Below are 18,841 nucleotides of genomic sequence, written 5' to 3' on the forward strand. Positions count from 1 at the left end.
TATGACGATACTACTAAGTTAGAGTAACAAACAATTTATAATGTTACATAGAGTTGCCAGCCCTAGGTCCTCGGGCTTTCAAGGATTCAACAATGCAACGATTATGGTCTCAAGACTGAAAACCCTTAACATCAAGTTATCTTTCACTTCCAGCGTCGTGGCGATATACATAATATATTATACTTCTGTTACTTGCGGGCGATACCAGCATTTACACTTAAAACATTTTAGTAAAAAGCTGTTCATAATATAACCATATTTGTTAATCTACTGCGCCCAAATTTATTTTGTCTCTAAATGGATCTGCACATAAAAATATGACCAGAAATGAACTTATTTTAAAATTTAAGTTATTTACAGAACAAAATCATTTTTATAATACAGCATGTCATTTCATAGATCAGTATTGTTTTGAACAGTTATATTTATAAAAGTATTTATATAAAATATCACATTTTACTTTCGGCTCTTCTAAGAAAGATCACCTAGCACAAGTATATTCCTTTTCAATAAAATATCCATAAAATGTACTTTGATAAAATTCAGATGAATGTAGATATGCGGTGCCATTCTATTGTTATATTACTCTCGTTCTTGTATTATGTTTTCCAGGCTTTCCAGACTCACAATGCAACGTCGGTCTCAAGATTGAAACGTTCAGCGTCTCAAAGTTATTTTTCATCTAGTGCGGCGATGCAACTATGATATCACAGGGATTTGTGTCACTTGCAAACTATGTCTAGTAACTTGTACAAGTAGTTTTCTGTATATTAAATTCATTCTTTATTTCATATTTGAATAGAGATTCCAATTTCATTTCCATGTTAGTAAATAATACATCTTATTAAAAACGTAACTTTTTTTTATTTAATTTACAATTTATTTCAGCTTTTTACCTTAAAGAGGCTTAAAAATGGGTATATTTGTATAAGTTACACAATTTCTATTATTTTTATAATATTTTACCATTAATCACATTTTTACAAATGTAAGTCAACGTTAAATATTAAAACGATCTTACGTTAAAACGACAAATCGATCAATAATAGGTCGTTTGTAACCACTGAAGAAAACATATTGTAAGGTAATTATCCGTACCATACCCTATATTCCATATAAAGTAGAGTACAGCAGCGTTTAATATTGATGTTATAAAGCAAAAATAGGCAAAGGGGTGGTAATTTCGGAGTTGAACCATAGTCATGCCAGCTTTACAGTTTTAAACACTTCTCACCCTTCAAAAGCCGAAACCCGTATCCAATTAGTGAAGTAATAACGTGGTGATTATGTTATGCTAATTATAAACTTACGCTGTATTATAATATTATACTAAGTACGATGATACAATTAAAAAAATAATTATCAGTTGCTATAACGGTGAAAGAAGGACGGAAAATGTGATAGTAGCCAGATTACTTATTTACTTTATTTTTATTATTTTTTTTTCTTTTTGTTTTCTTCTATTTTTTTGTTTTGTTTTTTGTTTTGGTATAGTATTTATATTTATAATATAAGGGGGTACAAAACATGTGTATATAAACTGAGCATATACTTTGCCAACAAACTGTATGTACAGTTTGGCAAACTATAGTTAAATGTATCTTATGTGTACCAATTTTTTGAATTAAATAAAAAAAAAAAAGGAAGAATGTGATGAAACACGTCCAAAATTCTTTGGAAAAAGTTCTTAAAGGTGTGTGAAGTCTACCAATTCACTCTGAAGGTGGTAGAACCCTTTGTGGTTCGACTCCGGCACCACCGCCACACCTATTTCTGCCTTATAACAGCAGTGTTAGACGCTGCTGTGTTCCGTTTTGAAGGGTGTGGTAAGGGAGACATACTTTTCCGAGGCGTTCCAGCTTGATTACAGATGTCCATGGGCGGCAGTAGCCACTTACCATCAGGTGGACTGCTTGCTCGTCTGCTACTCCTATATTATAAAAAAAAAAATACGAAACACATCTTACAAAGAGAAGACCCGTGCCCAGCAGTGGAACAATAAGTCGACGACTATACGACAAGTAAACTCATCAATACTGACGCAAATACTTACTGCTTAGTACTTAAGCAAGTTACTGTCCGTCGTTCGATTAAGGCTTAAGCAATGCTGTTTTCAGGAGATGAACTTGACACTAAGACCGGACATTGTATGTATAAAACAATGGCGTATTCATCTCTGCTTAGGTTATTATCACCATAAAAGCTATTTCTGCCACAAAGCAAAAACGGTCTTTGTTTAGATTTAAAGTGTTGATTAAATTTATACCTAACATAATAACTTCAGTGTTAAGCGCTGCTGTTATCTGGTTTAAAGGGGTATAGTTATCCGAGGCATTCCAGCTTAGTCCACAGAGTTAGTCTGTAGCTGACCTCAGGTAGGAATCAAATCTTATTTTGGGTTGATTAGATGTCCATTGGCAGCAGTAGCCACTTACCATCGGGTGAACTACATGCTCATCTGCCACTCCTATATTATATAAAAAAAATGTATTTTTATGATAAATGATATATTTTTATATGAACCGGCATGACTATTGAAATAATGTTAATATAAATGACGATAGATCAACTTCTAATGTACTTGTAAGTGCTATAGATATGGAAGAATCAGGCTAATGTGTCTATGGATTTAATAATGGCCGACCCAAATCCATAGACAAATCGGTTTCAGCCATAAATTTATCGACGTCATATAGACTTCTCCTTAATGTATGTACCATATATTAGTTATTATGACAGTCAGTTGTGGGCAATTAATTTAATATGGGTCTGTTTGTACAGAAAAACAAATAATATAATGCTTTGATTATTCTTTCTGTAAGTTATTTCCATGAAGTGATTGCATACCCACTAAGTAAGACGGCGGTCGGCGACCCTTTTTCAACAAGGGCCCCATAGTAGCTACGAGTACATGAGATAATGACGGTCCGGAAGTAGTCTCTGAAATTTAGATGACGTAAAAAAAGGTTGTCAAGTAGAAACATGAATATCCGCTAAAAATGGGACGACAAAAAGAAAGGTCGTCAAGAATGAATTTGTCTCTAATCAAGAAAAAAATAGAAAGTAACGCGGAAGAGTAATTGGGTTCTAGGGGTCCGCGGGCCACCAGTAGAGGCTATATGTGGTCCGGCTGGTAAAAGTTAGTGTAAGAGGTTTGATTATTCTTTACTTCGTTGGAAACAACATATATCAGTCAGTTAATATTACGCATTGGGCATAATCATAAGGCTCTTTCGCTTCTTGCTTTCTCTCTTTTCTTCTCTTCTCTCTTTTCTTACCGACATAAATATCGGTAATTTATCAGTCGTCACTAAAATTGCCTCGAGAACAGTTGAAAGCAAAATAATTGATACAACATAGAGTTGTAAACACTAGTTTAGCAAAAAACTTGAATGTAAGATACTTATATTAACAAAAAAGTGTTGCAACAACTCTTAGTTTTTAGATATCACAATTTGCAGTATATTATATAACATAGAGTTGTAAACACTATGTAGTTTAGCAAAAAAGTAAAACGTTAGTATCTTTAACAAGAAAAGTGTTGTAACATCTCTTAAAATATATCGACCTGTTAGTGTCCGACGAAAACGTCACAAATGACATATACCGAAGACAGCCGAATTTAGCCGATTATAGCCGATAATAGCCGATAATATTGCAAATCTCGATGTGTATGTTACGCTAGAGTTATTTACATGTGTATTTACGTCAGTATGTAATGTATTATGTATTTAAGTTACAGCAAAACGTATTTTACTTCTTCCCACGTTAAAAGCATCTATTTTCCCTACTCAAGCCGAATGACATCCCTAGATAGGTATTGATGTAACGTTTTGCGTTCTTACGAGTACTTGTACACAATTTGCAGCTAGAATCAATTGATCCTTCCTCTGTTTAGTATTTGTGTACGTTTCTCGACGCTTGCTGAAAGTGTAATATATCTACGCCGGCCAAGTATTTATTTTTGTAAGCAGCTGTGTAGATGTTCTATTTCATACTAATTAACTGACGAATGATGTGATTAGACTGTCAGTTACTTAATTTTTTATTTGTAAGCTTTTGACTTCTTCTGCGAATAAGATACTATTACTATTAGTTTAATAAAATTGTATAAGCACTATAAGTAGTTTTATACGTACTTTGTATTTATTTGAACTTGCCTTCAATTACAAAATAGCAGTTATCCAGTCTTATTTGTTTATTTATAGAATACTGAAACAAAGATTTTCTAGATTTTGTATTTTAAGACAGGTATATTGGAGACTATTGGAATGACTTGGAACACTCAGAAAGAATACGAAATATACAAAGACTTTATTTTTATTTCTGGACTAAGAGACCAAAATATCTGGGGTTTACAATTACTGTTAGCGACGTCTTCAACCCGTTAGAATTAGTTATGTATAATAAGAGTTTTAATAAAAGATAATCTATATTAGGTATTAGGGATATTTATAAGAATGTAATTTGATAGAATAGGTTGTTTTATTAGTTAGAATAGTTTTAGAAATAATTAAAATATAAATAGTAACGAAAAGAGTTACACGTGTCAGTTACACGTGCCAGTTACACGTGTCACCATTATAACCTTGTAACCTTGTGAACCCCGAATTATCCTTGGACACGTCGCGACAGGTCCGAAAGACAGAAAGAGACGCGTGAAGCGAGATAGGTATATGCTCGCACGCCATTGGCCTACAGAGGCATATTACTAGTGAGACCTGTCGCGCGTTCCGTACCTTAATTCGGGGTATAAATATAGGTCCGATTTGCGGACTATGTACAGTCGAATTCTGAGCTTCTATGGAAATATACGCATTTGAAAGATAAGAACATTGGAAGGTTTTCTTCGGTCGACCGGCACCTCTCCCGATACGTCACATTGTTTGGTCCTTCTACGTCGGATAGGGAAGAGAAGAAAAAACCGAAGATGCCTACCGTTCGTTCAAGGTCACCGTCACGCTCCAAGCAGGAAGAACGAAGCTCAGAAGAATCAAGAACGGACTGGTCGATTTTCACACCTACGGACACCGTGACTGCGTCAACGTCCACATCTCGTCACACGATCGCCACCTCCTCAACCGCGGCATCCGCCTCAACGCATGGAAGAAGAACGCGCGCCGCGACGGCCGCGACCGCAGCCGCCGCCGACGCCACCGCAACCGAGGCACCGAGCGCGACGACTACGACTACGACTACGACCGCGACCGCGACCACAACGACGAGTAGAACTACGCGCACCGCACCGACCGCGACTGCGCCCGCACGCAGCGTGTCCACGAATCCCGCGACTACGATGCCCGCACCCGCGAGCATCCCGCACCAGGAACCACACACGCATCTGAAGAACATTGGAAGGCCTAGCGTCCCTCCGTTCGCGTCTTCAGACACCGTGGTCCCTCGGACGACCAGATCCTCAAGGTCACGGAAGGCAGAACTCAGAGCACAAGTGGAACTTCAGAAAAAGCAGCTAGCGGCCGCGGAGACCGCCGCAGCCCTCGCACGCACCGAACTGGAACTTGCACAATGCGACTCCGAAGATGAAGTAGACAACGAATTCGAAGCTGAACGTCACTCGCACATCGAACAATGGGTCCAACACACCGCGTCTTACGTGGAAGCCCCGAATGAAAAGGAAGTACCTTCACACAAGAGCGAACTTAAAGAACTCGCCGACGCCATTATCGTCGCCGCGCGCACAACGCAACCAACGCCTGCGGCTCATAAGGTATGGGACTTACCCGACTTCAACGGATCTAACGAAGAATGGCTGCCTTTCAAGAGGTCATATATGGACAGCGCGGAGCAGTTTAACGACGTACAGAACATGGCTCGCCTAAGAAGAACAATAAAGGGAGCCGCCAGAGAAGCAATACGAAGCCTGCTTTTCGCATCGTCGGAACCTCAAGAAATCCTCGCCGCGTTAGAACGTCGTTTCGGGAGACCAGAGCAACTAGTTCTCGCAGAAGTTGAAAGGATGAAGGACTTACCCCGTATTAGCGACGCACCCAGGGACATCTGCGCATTCGCGAGTCAAGTCAGCAACGCCGTTACAACGATAGAAGCTTTGAAGAAAGTCCAGTATTTATATTCACCGGAGATCACAAGAGTCGTCATTGAGAAGCTGTCACCCATACTTCGGTATCGATGGTTCGACTTCAACGCCAGCATGGGCCACGATGAACCAGAACTGGTGAAACTTAAGAAGTTCCTCAATTCTGAAGCCGATTTGTGTGGATCGTTTGCACCGCCCGAACTGATTAAGAAGAGGTTCGGGCAAAGAAGATTCCCTGTCCACACAACGCAAGATGACGAAGAAGAAACGCACATTGTAGCAACGTCATCGGAACCATATAAGAAGAACTGCTTCCATTGCAATGGAGAACACTGGCTCACCGAATGCAAGAATTTTAAGGAAGCAACAACCGATGAGAAATGGGAAATAGCGAAACAGAAGCGTTTATGTTTCAAGTGTCTGCGACTGAGACACGTACGAACAAATTGTAAAGCACAGCCGTGCAGAAAATGTAAGAGACCGCACCACACGTTGTTGCACTCGGAGCTGACTCGCACAACAGCACCGTCTACGCAACAACAGAAGCTCGCACCGTCCCCCTGTAATCAAGCAAAGGAAATAGAAGATGTTCGTCCCGTCTACGCCGCAGCGGATGGGGCAAGAATTTATTTGAAGATGATGCCTGTCGATATCTACGGACCCAAAGGATCAGCCCGCGTACTAGCACTACTAGACGAGGGCTCAACGGTTTCCCTGCTGGACGCCTCCATCGCCTCACGTATTGGGGCCACGGGGGAAGAAAAAGAATTAATATTGGAAACCGTCGGTGGGAAAATAATCACCAAAGAAAAGTCACAGAAAATGGATCTGAAGATAAGAGGCATACACAGGAGGGACAAACGAGCCTTGAGAGGCGTGCGCACCGTTGAAGAACTGAAGTTGTCACCTCAATATGTAGATGGGAAATCTATTGAACGATGCGACCATCTGAAGAATTTAAAGAATGAATTGGTATATGAAAAAGGAAGGCCCGCACTGCTCATCGGTCAGGACAACTGGGACCTCATAGTCTCAAGGAAGATCGTGAAAGGGAAACGAAGCGAACCTGTGGCTTCTCTCACAAGCCTGGTACTTCACGGGGGCCACACCGGGATAGCTTCAGTTCACTTCATCAACCATTGTCGTATAAATAATAAAGAAGAATCACTTGAAGAATTAATTAAGAAGCACTTCGAATTAGACTCAATTGGAATAAGAGAACGACGTCCTAGCAACGATGCAGATGAACGAGCGTTGAAGATACTTAAAGAATCTACAAGGCAGTTACCAGATGGAAGATACGAGTCCGGGCTTCTGTGGAAATCTGAAGACGAGAGGTTGCCCAATAACTACACTCAAGCTCGCAACAGGCTGCTGGGTGTTGAAAGAAAACTGGACAGAGACGCAACCCTCAATGAAGAATATAGCAAGCAACTAGGTAACCTCTTGACGAGCGCGTACGCCGAAGAAGCACCGGAGAACATCACAATGGGCCGGACTTTCTATCTTCCTCATTTCGCCGTGAAACATCCATTGAAAGGGAAGATTCGAATAGTATTCGACGCCGCCGCTAAGCATGAAGGGAAGAGCCTGAACGACGCGCTGCTACCAGGTCCAGACCTACTCCAATCTCTCTTTGGGGTATTAATACGATTCCGAGAGGGGCCCGTAGCAGTCGTCGCTGACGTGAAAGAAATGTTCCTGCAAATCCAGATAAGAGAGGAAGACCGCGACAGCCTACGCTTTCTTTGGCGAGGTGAAGACCGAGGATCGAAGCCCAAAGAATATAGAATGAAGTCTGTAATCTTCGGCGCCGCGTCTTCTCCAGCAACGGCTATCTACGTGAAGAACATCAACGCGGAGCAACATGCAAAGGAACATCCGAGGGCAGCCCGAGCAATCATCCGCAACCATTATATGGATGATTACCTACAGAGCTTTTCTACAACGGAAGAGGCGGCATCCGTTGCTGACGAAGTAAATCAAGTGCACAAGAAGGCTGGATTCATATTGAAGCAATGGGCCAGCAATAAAGAAGAAGCCTTAGCCAAGATAGACGCGAACGAGAATATTAAAGAAAAAAGACTTGGCCAAGAAGAAGAGAAAACATTAGGTATGAGGTGGCTCGTACAAGAAGACGCATTAGCCTTCAACGTCGGTCTCAGAAACACACCATTGGAGGTCAAGAATGGCAACAAGAAGCCCACGAAGAGAGAAGTCACCAGCGCAGTAATGTCTACCTTCGACCCGCTTGGACTCGCTACCCCAGTCCTGATAATGGGGAAAAGAATCATACAAGACCTCTGGAGAACCGGAGTCCAGTGGGACGAAGAAGTCAATGAGGAACAGCATCGCGCCTGGGAAGAATACGCTGGGAACGTCAAGTCCTTGAGCTGCTTGAAGATACCTCGATGTCTAGCACCAACAACGAGATCGGGCGAAGTACACACCTTCGTCGACGCCAGTGAAACCGCATACGCCGCCGCCGTGTATTGGAGGTCAACAGCTGACAACGGGGAGGTCAACATCAGGCTGATGGCTGGGAAGGCGCGAGTGGCCCCAGTGAAAGCCACATCGATTCCCCGCCTCGAACTACAAGCTGCTCTGTTGGGTGCAAGACTGGCTGCGTCCGTATGCGAAGAAACCGATCTCACTGTTACCAGTAGAGTATTCTGGTCGGACTCCACGACCGTTCTACAATGGCTGAAGGCGGACCCACGACGATTCAAGGTGTTCATTGCACATAGACTAGCCGCCATAGAAGAACTCTCCAAGCCGAACGAATGGAGGTGGGTATCCACCAAGGACAACCCAGCTGATGATGCGACTAGGAACACCCCACGAGACTTCAACGAAGAGGCAAGATGGTTTAGAGGTCCCGCGTTCCTTTACGGTCCGAAATCTGACTGGCCCGTAAAGAAGATACTGAAACAAGAAGATGACTCTGAAATAAAGAAAAAGAGTGCCTGCACCATCGCCGCCGTTAATGAAAAAGAGAAGTTGCTCGACCCTCGCAAGTTCAGTAATTGGTGGCGCCTTCTGAGGACGACGGCCAGGGTTCATATGTTTATAGACATGTGTCGAAGGAAATGCAACAAAGAAAACTCCGAAAAGAAGGCTAATGAAACTCACCTGTGTATCGACCGCAAGTATTTAAAGAAGGCAGAAGCGACATTAATAAGAAACAGTCAAGATGAAGCATTCGAACGCGAAATAAATAGCATGAAACGAAATAAACCAATCGAACGTTCCAGCCGGTTGGGAAATGTGGACGTCACTCTGAACGATGACGGAATTCTTCGACTCCGGAGCCGGACATCGAAGATCGAAACGAATGGAAAAGGACTGCCGATCCTTGATGGGAGGGAGCACACGACCCAGCTCATTATAGAGCACTATCATCGGCATTTGTTGCACAGCAGTCACGCCACTGTCATCAACGAGCTGCGACAGAAATATTGGATCTTATCGCTCCGGGAGGCCGTGAGGAAGGTCGCCTACAAGTGCCAGTGGTGCAAAATGCGAAGGACCAGGCCGCAGATGCCACCACCAGGTGACCTACCACGAGAACGGTTAGCACACAACCAGCCTCCCTTCACCTGCGCAGCAGTTGACTACTTCGGGCCGATGCACGTGACCATTGGCCGGCGACGTGAAAAACGCTGGGGTGCTCTCTTCACCTGCCTGACAACCAGAGCAATACATTTAGAATTAGCTGCGTCCCTCAGCACGAGTTCAATGATCATGGCCCTACGACGGATGGCAGCTCGACGGGGAAGCCCACGTGTCATATTCAGTGATAACGGAACGAACTTCGTTGGGGCTAATAACGAGCTGAAGAACGAAATTAAGAACATAAAAAACGAAGAGCTCATCAAGGCCGCTGAACAGGAGGGCATATTATGGAAGTTCATCCCTCCGGGAGCTCCTCACATGGGGGGAGCATGGGAACGAATGGTGCGATCGGTGAAGGTCGCACTGGTCGCCGTCCTCGGGGAGAAGAGCCCGCCTGAAGAAGTCTTATACACGCTACTGACCGAAGTTGAGCATACGGTCAATTCTCGCCCTCTCACCCACTTGAGCGCCGATCCTCGAGACGAAGAAGCCTTAACCCCCAACCATTTTTTGATTGGTAGATCGTGCGGAGCTGCAGTCCTCGGGGAGTTCGACGACTCCTGTCTCGTGGGGAGAGCCGACTGGAAAACCGTGCAACACATGGCGGACCACTTCTGGCGAAGGTGGATGAGGGAGTACCTCCCTACCCTCATGCCACGGCGAACCGACAAGGGCAAGAACACGGACTTCCGCGAGGGTGACATAGTCATCATAGCCGACGCCACGCTCCCGCGCAACACATGGCCGCGGGGGCAAATCGAGAAGACATTCCCTGGACCTGACGGGAGAATCCGCATCGTCGACGTGCGAACAAGGGGCGGAACGCTGCGCCGACCGGTGTCCCGACTCATCGTGGTGAACCAGACGCCGCCACCTGAGGATGGAGTGTCCGGACCGCCGAACACTGGGGGGAGATTGTTAGCGACGTCTTCAACCCGTTAGAATTAGTTATGTATAATAAGAGTTTTAATAAAAGATAATCTATATTAGGTATTAGGGATATTTATAAGAATGTAATTTGATAGAATAGGTTGTTTTATTAGTTAGAATAGTTTTAGAAATAATTAAAATATAAATAGTAACGAAAAGAGTTACACGTGTCAGTTACACGTGCCAGTTACACGTGTCACCATTATAACCTTGTAACCTTGTGAACCCCGAATTATCCTTGGACACGTCGCGACAGGTCCGAAAGACAGAAAGAGACGCGTGAAGCGAGATAGGTATATGCTCGCACGCCATTGGCCTACAGAGGCATATTACTAGTGAGACCTGTCGCGCGTTCCGTACCTTAATTCGGGGTATAAATATAGGTCCGATTTGCGGACTATGTACAGTCGAATTCTGAGCTTCTATGGAAATATACGCATTTGAAAGATAAGAACATTGGAAGGTTTTCTTCGGTCGACCGGCACCTCTCCCGATACGTCACAATTACATATGTACATATGTACATGGGCGGCAGTAGCCACTTACTATCAGGTGGACTGCATGCTCGTCTGCTACTCCTATATTTAAAAAAAAACACTTAATATGAAATGAAATTGTTTTGACGAAAGCTTGTTTGTTACTTCAACCTTCCAAAAAATACCAATTCTAACTCTTATTAATGAATAATGACCATCAGAGAATCGAAGACAAATTTTATTCCGAACTGATTTTAATAATTCATTGAGATAAACCGAACGAAGCGTGGATCAATTTAAACTTTTGTGAAGAAAATTACAGGACCAATAAATTTCAGTCACAATACGTAAGACAATATAATTTTTTCGCCCTTTAAATAAAAAGCAATGAAAGTTTCTGAAATTAATACGCAAATTGATATACATTTAAATGGATGCTTAATTGGAATTTTTCGTTTCTGCAATTAGTATTTCAATGGAAACTTTCTGAAAACGAACATTGTAATTTATTCGTAACAGATGCTTGCACAATTAACATAAAAGAAAATAAATAATTAAAGTTATTTATTTTATATTTTATATTTATAACTTCCACCTTTTAACTGAGAAAACTTTCTAGGGATTATGTAAGATTGTTATCGCACTAAAATAATGTTACTCCCACAGTTTACAAAATCCAACGTCAGGTAATGTGTAAAATCCGGTAACCCATTTTCTCTGTAGAGCGTGCTAAAGAGACATACATACAAACATTCATACATAGCATTTTGTCGTTATTTTAAAATAGTGTCACAGTATCATTTAAAATAGGAAAATATTCCCAAGAAAGTGAAGTCTTTCAGAAGTATATTAAATAAGAAGCCCAGTAAATGGGCTAATTCTGTCAAGTGGAGCCATTACGAGCGCTTAAATACGTGACGTTCTCAACATCGCGTTTCATTTGTTACGGGGCAGTTTGTGCTGGGGTAACATTTATTTTGATTTTCATGATAAATTTATGGGAATTTCCCACCTTACATTAAACAGATACACTGTAAACCTAAAGGATTAAGACCCTTCATTAATAAATAATAAAAAGTCCAAATTTGGTAGGCAAACCAAAGATCGCAATTTGTCAATTTCTAGTTAGCAGAAATTGTTAAAATTCGGTAAAAAAGATGTTCTTTCAAAATACAGTCCAGTAGCATCGACTAAAACGGAAAAATATTCCCAAGATAGTGGAGTCTTTCAGAAGTATATTAAATAAGAAGCCCAGTAAATGAGTTAATTCTGTCAAGTGGAGCCATTACGAGCGCTTAAATACGTGACGTTCTCAACATCGCGTTTCATTTGTTACAGGGCAGTTTGTGCTGGGGTAACATTTATTTTGATTTTCATGATAAATTTATGGGAATTTCCCACCTTATATTAAACAGATACACTGTAAACCTAAAGGATTAAGACCCTTCAATAATAAATAATAAAAAGTCCAAATTTGGTAGGCAAACCAAAGATCGCAATTTGTCAATTTCTAGTTAGCAGAAATTGTTAAAATTCGGTAAAAAAGATGTTCTTTCAAAATACAGTCCAGTAGCAGTAGCAGTAGCATCGACTAAAAAGGCAAAATATTCCCAAGAAATTTAAGTAAGTCCACAAGAAGTATATTAAATAAGAAGCCCAGTAAATGGGCTAATTCTGTCAAGTGGAGCCATTACGGGCGCTTAAATACGTAACGTTCTCAACATCGCGTTTCATTTGTTACGGGGCAATTTACACTGGAGTAACATTTATTTTGATTTTCATGTTAAATTTTATGGGAATAACGCATTTACTGTTTAAGTTATTTTTTATGAGATTACAGTAATAAGTATTAAAACGCTCAGAAGGAATTCCAGAAATACAATATATTCTTCCATAATCATCAACATTTACATTATTACATCTTTATCCACTATTATTTTATCATATCTCCATTATAAAAGACATTGCAAATATCAGCTGACATTTCATGACTCAAAGCAAGACTCCACATTCTAAAAAATATAATAGAAAAGTATTTAATAAGTGACGTAAAGTATTAACAACCAGCAATATAAATGGATCAATGCGATGTGCCTGTAACATTCGGCCATCCGACAAAGTAACGAGTCCCCTCGTTATTCAATACATCAAACTTCTGACTGCTGGTTAGCGTTATTTGATTGTGCATCTCGAAGTATACCTATCTGAGATCGCAGTGCAATACTTTCGACCATTCAGCATCTCAACCGCTGTTTTTTTTTTGTAGAAGAATATTAATGGTAATCTCCGCTTGACTCAGTACTCGTAAGATTGTGAAATATTATTATTCCTGTTTAATAGACTCTTCCAAAACAAATGCTCGTTTATTTTTCTCTTCAGCCCGTCACCATCCACTGCTGGATGTCAGCTTTTCCATTGGTCTTACACAAGTCCCGATCTCGCACTGTTCTCATCCAATCTCTTCAAGACAATCGTACGATGTCGTCCGTCCATCTGCATGGTTGTGTGTCCACTTTATTAGGTTAGAAGTAGTTCATTCTCTGAAACTAAAGCTTATTGAAAGACCAAGGCAAATATTTAAAAAAAAATGTTACCACAAATAGGTGATTCCCTCTGAGATTATTTTTGTTGTAGCTATCAGTACCAGTACAAAAAAATGGTTCTTCATATAAAATTTCGCAAAATTAATATATTTCAAAGTCTGTCCAGTACGATTAATGTTTTCTAAATTTTCCGGATGATTGTTTCTCATCACTCGATGCAGCTTACATTCACTTACAAATTGCTCTATCTTAATGACTTTGACCTACATGACTTTCCGTAATATAGAAGTATTCAGCTATTAATTTTTCATCTTTACTATTTCCATCGATAATTTTTAATAAATCTATTTTCCAGCGAATTATTGTCAGCTGTTCGTTCTTTTAATGTCCTCAAAACACTCACTAAGGTACCCATCGATGTTGCAAGAATTGTCCATCTATTTGTGAAAATCGGCATTAACTATTAATATCTTGTTTAATACTGATTACTTTAATCCAAAGGTTAAAGCTTCTTTGTCAATTTATTCATACATTATTATTCTCTAGAGTGCGTGAAGCCATAACTAGTGTTGTTCAGAACGGTTCTTCATGGCATATGTAATTATTACACCTAACTCATACTCTGATAGGTCCTGAAAAAAATTAAATCTCCCAGTTTAGTTCATATCCAAAGAATGGTTCCATATCCAAAGAAGTCTTAAATCCTATAAATCTATTTTTAAAGTTCTTAAATGCCGCTTCTTCTCTTGCTCATATAAACAATTTCGAGCCCCAACAATTTTTTCAAAGTATTTTGTTGATTCTTCGTTGGTGACTTATCTTGAATTTACTTTATTTTCGATGAAGATACAAGCCTTCAGCATCTTTACATTCAATCCAAATCTTAGCCGTTGGTATTGTTTTTGATTTTTCACAGTATTAGAATAAGCATTAGCAATCACATTTAATTTATATGACACATATTCCATTCCAGCAAATTATCTTATTGGATCGGTTCGCTCGTATCTTACTAACAATTTCCGTAAAACGCATTCGCTCGATTCCTCCCCGTTCCCCACGTCAGTCAGCTTTATAACGCCTTCTGGAATACACACTCTCACGAAGTATCTACTGTGTGTTAACTTATTGGCGTCTCTGACTCGTTAAAATATACAGTTGACATGAACCTCTGAGGTTTTGCCGGTCCAGCATGAACTCCAAAAATATATATAGCCAAACATAAAACCACCTCCTTCAAAAATTGATTAAAATTAAACAATTCTATTTGTGTTCATCATTCTGCAGTTTCATTATCAACCTTTACTTAATCGTATGTTTGCTTCATTTTTATTATAATAGGTATAGAATGTCTACTTGACGTCGCAACAGCCTCTATCGATGTTGAGTATGATGTACCTCTATCAATGGATTGACTCTTCGGAGGAAACAGATCCGTGGGAACCCCCATCTTTCTTCCCTATCTTAAGGGGTAAAGTTCATTTCTAATATTCCACTAGAATCATTATTTCCGCCTTGAACATAAAATCTATGTCTTCAACTTTTTTTTAAACTTGTGTCCTGACTCCTTATATCCATCAACGCCTTCTTGAAATACCTCGAAAACTGTTCTCTTAATTATTTCATCATTAGCACTGACTTTCACATTAAGTCTTCTTATGTTTCAGATAAAATATAATTTAGCTGGAATTAATTTTTATTATTGCAAGTAAGTTCCGATTTGCTCAGGGAATTTCAATGGGTTTTGCGTGCATGTCAGTAATTTTGTCTTAAGCACATTATTTATAGAAAATATTTACAATAACTTTCTATGGTCTATTCATAATGAGACTGTGATGCGTATGATTCAATTATTGATAATTTTGTTCATAAATCACAATCGCAATCTTTATCATAGAACTGTAACATAAATACCATTCCTTTCGTTCCCCAAACAGACTGATGTCATTGATCTTCTTATTTTTTTTAATTAATCCGTTGTTAATTCGTATTAATTGTCATAAAAACACTTGCTTCTAAAAATAAATATTCCATAAGCCTACGATGAATATTTTGTACAGTTAAATATATCTAAAACCCTACTATATTTTAATTAGCCCAATATCCGTAGACTTTGTAATATGGCCTGGAGTTTGATTCGTCTATTTAGTCATGGAATAAGTTAACTAATATCGCATGATATTTGTGTCAAGGTATATAGGTAATTTGTGTCAATTAATTTAACGTGTTAACTGTTTACATCGCTTATTTTATACTCGTATAAATATGGTCTTCCAATTATTTAAAATTAAATCACTATTTCAATATTATTGAATAAAGAGGATCATACAATTACATTTTTGTCTGAACTTAACTTTCATTTCAATTTCACATCAATAAAATGAAAACATATACATAAACATACGTATTTTATGATGCTATGAAATTATATATCGTTACCACTATTCTATCCCTGCGGCTTTGTAATAAGATATCTACTTTTAATTACTCAGTTAAGAGATAACTAAATTTGTCACATAACACTCATGCATGGAACATGCTCTCTCATGGACCAAGCTCATGTGATATGTAGACAGTATAGATATCCTTACACTGTTACTTCCCATTATTCAATATCATAAATTTCATTAAAATTATTGCATGAATATATACGTATGTTATATACACGTATCGTATATATCATTATAATAATTATTTGTACTCATCTTATAAAAGTAAAATGTAATTATATGCTCCATTCAAATAAAACATTACTACCTCATCATTCATATAACATTTAGTACAATATGTTATTTGAAATAATAAAAAGATATAAACTATCTATTGTCTTTAAATGTTAATTATCACTTAAAAGAGAAAACAGGATCAGGAAAGGTTTAATTACACATACTATAATTCTGTACGTTATACCATTTCGAGCAAGTGAAGTACCAAGTATTCTTTGTTATAAAGTACACTTTGAATTCAGTATCAACTCTAAACTTAGGTTATATTTTGATTTTCCTGATTTACTATTGTGATCACCTTGACAAAAGTCTAACTTAAAATGTTTTCACTACTTACATATTTTATATCATATAAATACACTACATATTTCATATATCTAATCTATTATATTTTACTTCGTTAGTCTAATTGTCCTTTAGTCTATTTTTGATAACGTGCTGCTGTGTTTATCTCTTCTCTATATTCTCTTATCTATATCTTCTTATTTTCACGTTCATAAAACTCTTCAGGAACATTATTTTGTGCGGAATAGGAAACCATAATCTCTTAAGGACTTGCAAAATCTTCCAAAAATAATCAGTAGAAAAAGAGTAGGTACTTTGATTTATAAAGCACTGTACTTTTAGTATCACTTCTGTAAGGAACGAATACTTTTCGTTTAAGGTGATTATTGAAGTGCAGTAACGTAGACACGAGTTGTTCATTTTGCTTTAACAGTTTTTCTTTAACAAAAGCAATCTTGATTAAGATTTTCGTTATTATTCGACCTTAAATTATAATAATGAGTAGTCTGTCGATTTCCCTCTTCTTTTATTATCACGTAGATACGTTGGGACTTAACACATTTCCCGTAATTAATGGCTTGCGATCTTTTCTAAAGAGACTTCGGCCGCGATGCTGATCATAACAAGTTCTCGGACTATGTGTGGAAATACTTCGGCTTCGTTGTTCATCATCGCTGGCTTTTTTAACTTCTGCAGTTGGCTACGAAGACCATCTAAAGTGCATTTATGGATAACTTCACTTTGTTTGTCTTCCTTTATCTGAAACTTACACATGAATCCTATGTAATTGTTCGTTTAATTAATTTTACATTATTTATCGTTTATGGGGTTTATTTCAAAGAAGTTAAATATATAAGGCTGTAGATAGGGCCTTATCAGTATTTTCATAAAAACGATCATCCTGGTTCATACTGACACCATTTCGAATTGGTGGTAATAAGTCAAGGATGATATTTTATTTCGCCATGACCACTATTTCTAAACCTCATTACATACGACGCACTTTTACAACATTGATATTATTGCGCTCAGACAAAGACAAAAAAAATATCCAAATAAGTTTAGTAGTAATAACCCTAAGAATAAGCCATGCCATAGGAATGTCAGGTTGTTAGAACATTTGGTCTGATTTTGTTATGGTGTTTTAAATACAATTTCAATTAATTTATGAAACTATTCAATAATGCACACCGCACCAGCTGGCTTGTATAACGATGTGAGTATCTTCAATTTAAAATTCATTGTAATATGAGACTGGTATGCATTTATATCATCAAAATAGAATTTCACACAGCATTTTAAGTACAAGACGTATGAATTTACTTAATATACGTTTGAATACGAATTAAAAATTAAAATTTGTAAGATTAATCGCGAGAACTAAAAGTAAAGTCAAGTTCAAATATCTATTCACAATATTTAATTCAAAACAGACATAATGTGCCGAATAGAAGAAGCAATATTGATATAAAACAAATAAAATTTTACAATATTATTTCTAAATACATTGGACCGACGAAAAAAGGCTTTTGTTATATTCCCCTTATCAGTTGCTAAGCAACGATTGTTGGTAAACATACTTCCAATTTCGCTGTCTTTAAATGTTTATTTACATGTGAAATGTGAAATTTGCGAAATTATGACGCCTCGATTTTTATGAAAAATGCAAAAATACATCACGTAATTCAAAACAAAATAAAAATCAGTTGAAGCGAAAAAACGATTAAACTTGTATCGAACATTTTAAAACAGAATATTCACCATCTTAACATATTCATATATTTCAACATTCTTTCAGTATTAATTTACTTCATAAATTCATTCGACTATAATTTCAATTATCGTGTATTCTACATTATTTCTTTAAATCGTTTACAAAAAATAGCAAAAATAACATGACCTTTGAGCATCCATCATCCGTGGGCGTTGCAAAAACAGTATATTTTTGCAGTAATCCCACTTCTGAGCTATTAAAACGCTCAGAAGGAATTCCAGAAATACAATATATTCTTCCATAATCATCAACATTTACATTATTACATCTTTATCCACTATTATTTTATCATATCTCCATTATAAAAGACATTGCAAATATCAGCTGACATTTCATGACTCAAAGCAAGACTCCACATTCTAAAAAATATAATAGAAAAGTATTTAATAAGTGACGTAAAGTATTAACAACCAGCAATATAAATGGATCAATGCGATGTG

At 38.3% G+C, this 18,841-nt stretch overlaps 2 protein-coding genes across 2 annotated transcripts in view; one reads left to right on the forward strand and one right to left on the reverse strand.

Moving 5' to 3' along the window:
- Positions 1-18,841, reverse strand: part of LOC140746631 (5-hydroxytryptamine receptor 1) — a 184,266-nt gene that overhangs the window by 149,446 nt on the left and 15,979 nt on the right. The window lies entirely within an intron of this gene.
- LOC140744548 (uncharacterized) lies at positions 5,297-10,612 on the forward strand. The gene has a single exon (XM_073076182.1). The coding sequence runs from the start codon at positions 5,297-5,299 to the stop codon at positions 10,610-10,612; it is 5,316 nt and encodes a 1,771-aa protein (XP_072932283.1).

The sequence above is a fragment of the Epargyreus clarus genome, unplaced genomic scaffold (genome assembly GCF_041222505.1).
Source record: "Epargyreus clarus isolate Ecla_fem2 unplaced genomic scaffold, WU_Ecla_fem_2.2 ptg000002l, whole genome shotgun sequence".
NCBI lineage: Eukaryota > Metazoa > Arthropoda > Insecta > Lepidoptera > Hesperiidae > Epargyreus > Epargyreus clarus.